At 42.8% G+C, this 7,856-nt stretch overlaps 1 protein-coding gene across 1 annotated transcript; it reads right to left on the minus strand.

Moving 5' to 3' along the window:
- Positions 1-3,620: 3,620 nt before the first annotated feature.
- LOC140706729 (protein FAM200C-like) lies at positions 3,621-7,052 on the minus strand. Its single transcript, XM_072998105.2, has 2 exons — positions 6,794-7,052; positions 3,621-5,592 (listed from the first exon to the last, which is right to left on the minus strand). Exons 1-2 carry the CDS (start codon positions 6,838-6,840, stop codon positions 3,735-3,737), a joined length of 1,905 nt encoding a protein of 634 aa, XP_072854206.2. The 5' UTR covers positions 6,841-7,052; the 3' UTR covers positions 3,621-3,734.
- Positions 7,053-7,856: the final 804 nt, after the last annotated feature.

Below are 7,856 nucleotides of genomic sequence, written 5' to 3' on the forward strand. Positions count from 1 at the left end.
GAATTGTGCCCAGAAATGGATCAGCATCCAATGGAACTGCTGCAACAGGGGAGTTATATATATATAACCAGCCCCAATTAGCAATTGGTCTGTGGCACTTAGGAATCACTGAAGTTTCCAAGCACTTTCCAAAGGGAGTCCCATGGAAAGTGTGTTACAATCATCCAGCCAGGATTCAACAAGGACTTGTGTCAAGGTGGCCAGATTGGACCTCTCAAGAAATTGGTGCAGTTGTCACACTAGTTTTAACTGTGCAAAGGCATGCCTGACCAATGCCAAAACCTGGGCATCCAAGCTTGGAGTTGAATCCAGGAGCACTCCAAAACTGTGGACCTCTGTCCTGTCTGGATTAAGCTTCAGTACAATTCAAAATTAGAGATAACCAGTTATATTGAATTTAGAATGGGCAGAAACTACTTGTGTTGGCATAAATGCCCTTATTCTGGTATAACTTCCCTGTGCTGGCTGACCTCGTCTGCTAGCACTACTGCTCTACTGATTGAGACCACCTGGAAAAAGGCCAGAAAGGAGTCTTGTTGGCTATTTATGTTCACAGACCCAGCCCTTATACCACCCACACTGCTTTGTTTGTGCAGTAACTTCTTATTTTAGTTTGGGTTATTGTGGATTACAATCCAACAGTATCTCAGGAAGTTGATTCAAATCTATGAAGGTTTACAGTAATCTAGTAGTCTTTCATTTGCCACAACATTTTTGCATGTGTAGCAAAAAAAAATTGTTACACATGGTGAAACAGGCAAATACAATTACCTTTCTGAAAATGGCTACAATGGAAGGAACTATGTTGATAGAACAGCTAACAACACATGTCACAAGGTTTCGGGACTCTCCATGAGAGTGTTATTATGACCCCTTGTATGTCAAAATTAACAGCCTCTGGGATGGTGGGGAGGTGGAGCAAAAGCAGTCCTTTCTCTCCACTGAGTGTATTTATTCATGAAAAACTTATGTCAGGTAGATTGCCTGTGTGGTGTGGTGAATAAAGTGTTGGACCAGATCTCTCTCTCTCTCTCTCTCTCTCTCTCTCTCTCTCTCTGTGTGTGTGTGTGTGTGTGTGTGTGTGAGAGAGAGAGAGAGAGAGAGAGAGAGAAAGAGAGAGAAAGTAAGTAAAGCATTCCTTAGACATCTCACATGCCTTAAAATCATGTTAAGGGTTTTTGGAAGTTAAGTTGGAAGTGACTTAATAAAACTATCAACAACATGTAGCTTTCAGGTTTAACGTGATTTTGCAACAGTGGAGATTTTGAGCAAGCATATTATTATATTATTCTGTGTATAATCTACTGCTTTCCCTCCACTCCGACAGCTTGATTCATTTTTGGTTCCTGCACTGGCCATGTTCCATCAGTCAAGGGGTTGTCTAGCTGCAGTGCAGTAGTATCACTTATTTATGTAAGATGCTACACCCGACCAGTGTTTTGTTCTATTACTGCAGTGGACGCAGGCATGTGCCTCAGATGGAGCTGCTTTGATATGACATCTTATACAATACCTGAATGTTTTTGATATTATACTAAAGATATTATGCTAAAGATTCTGTCCCTTTTTCTATGTCTTCTCTTTCTTCTCATTCCCTGTATACCCAAGCTTTTTTGCTTCAAGCTAATGACCTCAAAATCTTGCTGTTTAATGTTTATATTCCACCTGCGGCTCCTTCGCCCCGGGCTCTGTGGGAGGACCTTGAGGATTTGGTGTTGAAATATTCCAATACCATACCCCTGTCTTCCTTACTGATCTTAGGAGATTTTAATTCTAGAATAGGCCCATTCAATTCTGCCTTAGCCCTTCATATGAATTGGAACTTACAAGATCTGACTCCTCCTTGTTTTCTTACCTCAAGGACTTCCAAGTACCATTCCTTTAATAGCTACATTCCATTTTTTATTGACCTGTGTACCACTTTGAATGTATCTAGCCTCAACAGTTCTTCGGGCAGTGATATTCCTGGTGAATTTACTCATTTTTCAGTGAGAGGTTTGAGTGTCATTGATTATGTTCTTGCCTCTCCAGACCTCTTACCACAGATAACAAACTTTCTTGTAGATACCCGCACTGAGAGTGATCACCTTCCTATTCTCCTATCTCTTTCCCTCCCCTTCCCACAGGCTCATCCCTTACCGGTCCCACATAGATCTCTCTACCCTTTCAAATGCTCTTTAATAACAGACCAAGTTTTTCCCCTTTGGAGTCATCAAGTAGAAACCAAGTCTCTTACTGATAATTTAAATTCAGCTTCTTCTTCCCTCACAGCTATCTTTGCATATAATTCTTTAATTGATTCATTGGTTCAATTCCTGTGCATTTCCTGTCCCTCTCAAACACCTAGGGACAACCATAGCTCTTGGTTTGACTCAGATTGTTGGTCCCTAAAAAAACAAATCAGGACACTATTCCAACTAATTCGTCAACAACCCACTCCATCACTTTTAAAATTGTATTTTCATTTGTGTAAGGCAGGCCGTGGCTTGTTCAATGAGAAAAGACATTGGTTTGCCCAGCAAAAATGGTCCCAAATTCATCAAGCAATCCTATCACATAATCCAAAGGCTTTTTGGTCTCTGGTGTCTCGGGCTAACCCTCCAGCTTTTAAACCATCCAATTCTATTTCCTCTGTTACCTGGACTGATTATTTTACTAAAATTTTCTCCATCACGTCCTCATGTTCTTCTTCAGTAAACATATCACAAGACCTTCCCGAGTGGTCCCCAGTCACCCCTGAAGAGATCCTTGAACTCATTATCTCACTTAAGCCAGGCAAAGCTCCTGGCCCCGATCTCATTTTTAATGAGATCTTGACCATAAACCCTCACTGGTGGGCAGAGCCCTTAGCTACTCTTTTTACCTTGATAAATCACTCTGGTTGTTTTCCAAACTCCTGGTTATCATCCATACTTATACCTATTCATAAAAAAGACAATCCCTCTCAACCCTCAAATTATCGTCCAATAAGCTTATTATCCAATATTGGAAAATTATATTCTAAATATCTCTTGAAAAAACTCTCCACATGGGCTGCTGACAATGATCTTCCTGGTAAGGAACAGATAGGCTTTCGTGCCAGAGCGTCCACTCTGGATCATATCTTTTTGCTGACTTTTCTTGCTGAAAAATATGCAATCCACAACAAAAACCAAACTTTTTGTTGCCTTTGTGGACCTCCGAGGGGCATTTGACTCCATCAACAGAGATCTACTATGGAAAAAACTTTCCAACTGGAGTATTGATCCATGCCTGCTATTTTTGCTCCGCCAATTGCATTTCCATAATTTCTGTCAGGTTCATTTACCTCAGTGGTTCTTAACCTTTTTGAAAGAATCGCCCCCTTGAACTATTGAGGAAGTTATCATTGCCCCCCTCGCCCCCCAACATAACCTCTCAATCACAAGACAGGGAAATAATTCTTCAATTTATGCAAATACATTTTTTGTTTTCTTTAAAATTGTCATCAGGACATATGGATGTAAATAATTTATTTCCAGTTTTTTCCCCATATCTCAACTGTGTAAAAAATCCTGATGCCACCCATCACTTTACTCCCAAACTTCGTGATACTGTACATGTATTTCATTATCTTATTTATTCAAAACACTTAAATCCAATGACCACTGAAAACAAAATTTAATGGAACGTGAAATCCAATACAAGCAAATACAATAAGAGCTGAGATAATTATTAATGAAGAAAATGTATGTACACAAAAAGCAAAAAAAATATCAATGGCTGCCTTGTGCTTGGTGAGCTGATGCCAATTTCTTGATGTCTGGAACCATTTTTGTTAATCTCATTCTTAAATCGCCACGCTCAGTGATCTTCAACATGTTCCTTGACTTAGTAAGGATCTGTTGGACGGCACTGAAGCCCCTCTCCACTAAGTAAGTGGAAGGAAAGGCTAAAATAAGCAACTTAACTTCCTCCCACAATATTGGGTAAGTGTTCCTCATTTTCACCCAAAAAGCTTCATAGCCATAACTCTGAAAATGTGATTGGGCTTCACAGTCATGTTTCAGATCTGTCAGTGGCTCTTGAAGTTTGGGATGAAGATGTGCAAAGTCTGTTGTGAACGGATTTACTACCCAAGTGGGCACTTTCAGATTTATCAGATCATTGAATCTGGTTTCCATATCTTCTTTTAGTTGCTTCAAGTGGCAGCAAAAAATGTCCAAATCTTCTGCTTGGAGTTGATGTTCATTAGCAAGGCTTGGGAACTGATGCAGCTCCTGGCGACTCATATTGCTTGCAAGGAGGTCCAATTTGGAAATAAATGAGCAGATTATTCCTTTGGCCTTAATAAAATTGATTTTATCTCCTTGCAGCTTTATGTTCACTTCATTCAGCTTGTCAAAAACGTCATTGAGATAGGCTACATCCAGACGGCGAAGTTTAAGAGAACTGCTTAGACTTGGATCAATGGATTCAAGAAATTCAACAACTGTGTCAAAAAGTTCATGGAATCGCCGCAGACACTTCCCTTTTGAAAGCCACCTTACTTCGGTGTGCAAAAGGAGACGTTCAAACTCCTCATCATTTTCTTCACAAAGCTTGTGAAAAAGTTGGTTGTTCAAGGCGTTTGACTTAATTATATTCACAGCCTTAATGACGTAGTGTAAGGACTCATGCAAACGGCCACTCAATTTTTTTGAGACAAGGTGCTGTCTATGAACGACACAATGGACAGTCATAACTCCAGGTACAACCAATTTTAGATGAGCTTGAAAGCCACGATATCGTCCAACCATGGATGCAGCTCCGTCGGTTGCACATGCCATGATGTTTGTCAAAGGGATGTTTTTCTCATTAAAAAAATCTTCAACCTTTTTAAATATCGAAGAACCTTTTGTGTCGGTGGCTAAATTTCGAACAAATAACAGTTCTTCCACAATCTCTTCATTTCCGTTGATGAAACGGACATAAGCCAATAACAAGGCTTCATTTTCACGAATTGTTGACTCATCAATCTGCATCACAAATTCTGTACTTTTCAAGGTGTCAATAAGCCTTTCTTCCACATCAGCAGCCATTTCATCAATTCTTTTTGATATGGTGTCATTGCTCAAAGGAATCGATTGTGTGACAGTGTTTGTGCTGGGCCCCAGCATGGTGGCAAAAATCTTTTTCATTACTGGTAAAATCAGCATTTCTCCAATAGTGTGAGGTTTACCACATTGTGCTATCAGCAAAGATACTTCATAGGAACAAATGAGCCCTTTGTCTGCGTTGAGCGACAATTTTCCAAATAACTTCCCAACAGTGCTGCGACCCTCAAACTTGGCCTTTAAGGATTGGAAAAACGATACGGGTTTGTCAGCTTTATCTGAATGAATTTTTACCAGATGTTCTTTCAGTCGGGAAGGCTTCATCGCTTCATTTGAAAATGTTTTTTCACAAAGAAGACAAAATGGAAGGTGTACATTGGAAGGAGATGGAATGAATCCCAGTTTTAGGTATTCCGTCGAATATTGGCGACACTTCCTCTTCTCGGCCATGTTGAGAGGTCTTCGAAATGAAAGAGGCGGTGGCAACTGCTGCTCTGGATCTGCCTGCCTAAGTAACTTTTTGTAACACGAAGTCAGACTGCAATGTAATGAAAAAAATAAGAGTGACTTTTGGACTGTCAGGAGATGCCTTGAACTATCCACAGCCTAGAACAGATATACCACAGCCCACTACTTTCTGGAAAGAAAAATAAGTTTCAATGCTTTGGACCCACTTCTTGGAAAAACTGCTTCTCTAAACTGCAATTCCCAACTCCCTCTTGCACACTTAGCATAATCAGTAGCCACACTAGCTGGGAGACAGTGGGAGCTGTATGCCAGAAAATGGCTCTTCCAAGCTCTAATTTATCAAACAAGCCATCCTCATGTTAAAGCAAATCAACCCTTGATAATAACATTGTTTCTGCCCACAATTAACTTAACAATCCTTATTTGATGCCACAGACACAAGGTAGATCTTGGCCTGCTACACCACAATGGCCCTGTGTACATAACTGACTGCCCATGAGAATGGCATTCAAAACATTTGCTGGGCTTGATTCAACTCTGCATAAGAGAGTCAAGAGAAACCAGGAACAGATGTTTTATCCCTTGAACAGCTGGACAGCAGGCAGAATTTCAGCAGGTGCAGACGGTTATAGCACTATACCACCTGAGTTTCTGAAAATACACCTCAGAGGATTTTGCTATTTTCCCCATCTACCACTTGGGAATGAGCCTTTTGGGACCAAACTTCCAGCATTCCTCAAGCAGACAACCCTATGGGATTTGCCAGATGCTGGGGATGGGAGCCCCAAAAAAAGGACCTTTTCTAATTAGACACTACACAACCAGGTCCAAAATAGAAATTGTCAATGGCCCACTGTATGCCTGAGTACTTCTGATAGAATCTAAACCTTACTGGGCTGAATTAATACATAAAGAGGAGAGGTGAGCATAACATGTTAATACAAATAAGAGGTACACATAACATTATCACTATATGCCTCTCAAAAGAAAAAAGGATAATTTAAACTTGTACTTTAGAAATAAAACAACAGAAATATTACAAAGTGTTCCTACTGTTAAAGAAAACAAGCCTTTCTCTAGTGCTGTGAGAGGAACCCCTGCTTGTAGGTTTGATAACCGCTTAGCAATAAGAATGAGGATTTTCTCTCTCCCAGACCTAAAGAAAGACTGTCTTTCTCCAGCGCTATGAGGGATTCTCCCTGTTTTCATGCTGTGAGGCAGGAGTTATTGCTCCACAACTCTGTTTACATGGGCGCTATTTTTCTTTTTACCAAAGAGGCAGAAGCTGGATCCTCTGACACTGGGCAGGAAAGTGCATAGATCAAGCATGGGGCTGCTCTCTCAAATTTCAGGAGGGAGGGTCATCAGTTGTCAGGGCGTTGAGGGAGCTGGCTTCATCGGGCGTCTGAGGCAGAGCACGAGGGTTCCAAGTGAGGCCACCTCGGAAATGGTGGCTTGGTAGCGAGGGACGAGAACGCATGCTGCAAGGAAAGGGGCGGATCACCCAAGTTGATGGCTACCAATCGGAGCTTGTAGGCTGCGCCCGGCACTCCCAGTCCAGCAGCCCCTCCACTCACAGGAAAGAAACGCTGCCGCCGCCGAGGTTTGCAGCAAAAAGGCGCCCTCACCACCCTGGAGGCTTGGCACCATACTTGCCAGCCTTTCCTTCCATCCCCTCCTCCTCTGGGTCCAAGACAGACACACGGCCACGTAGTCTTGCCACCAATACCCAAGTGCCATAAATATTATAATTCTAAAAAGCATGTCACACAACTCTTAAAGGCACAGGAACCCTTTCCCACCCACCACCAGCCATAAGGACAGGAGGAAAGCTTTTCAGGAAGCATCTGCCCTCTGGAGCTGGGTCTGATGGGGATTCCTGCTAGTCTGCTCGCCCCCCCCCCCGTATCTCTCCAAGCCCCCGCTCGGACTGCTCTCCTGACTTTGAAAAGGAGGGGGAAGAGAGGGTGTGTGTGTATGTGTGTGTCGAGGCCGTGCGCAACTCACTCTGCCCCCCCCCGTCTAACCAAGCCACTGCTGGGACTGCTCTCCTGACTTTGAAAAGGGTGGGGAAGAGAGAGAGGGAGGGAGGGAGGGAGGGAGGGAGTGTGTCGAGGTCATGTGCGGCTCGCTCCCCCCCGTCTCTCCAAGCCCCCGCTCGGACTGCTCTCCTGACTTACTTTGAAAAGGTGGGGGGAAGAGAGAGAGAGAGGGAGTGTGTGTGTGTGTGTGTGTGTGTGTGTGTGTGTGTGTCTGTGTCTGTGTCTGTGTCTGTGTGCAGGCCGCGGGCAGCTCGCTCCACCGCCCCCTAGCACCCCCTTCTGTTCCTTTCAC

This window comes from Pogona vitticeps, chromosome 4, assembly GCF_051106095.1.
Source record: "Pogona vitticeps strain Pit_001003342236 chromosome 4, PviZW2.1, whole genome shotgun sequence".
Taxonomy (NCBI): Eukaryota; Metazoa; Chordata; class Lepidosauria; order Squamata; family Agamidae; genus Pogona; species Pogona vitticeps.

Bases quoted from the DNA above. Each gene is read 5' to 3' on its own strand.
- LOC140706729 (XM_072998105.2), bottom strand. From the start codon at position 6,840: ATGCACTTTCCTGCCCAGTGTCAGAGGATCCAGCTTCTGCCTCTTTG. The intron at 5,593-6,793 runs GTAAAAAGAAAA...ATTACATTGCAG, and splicing joins ATCCAGCTTCTGCCTCTTTG to TCTGACTTCGTGTTACAAAA.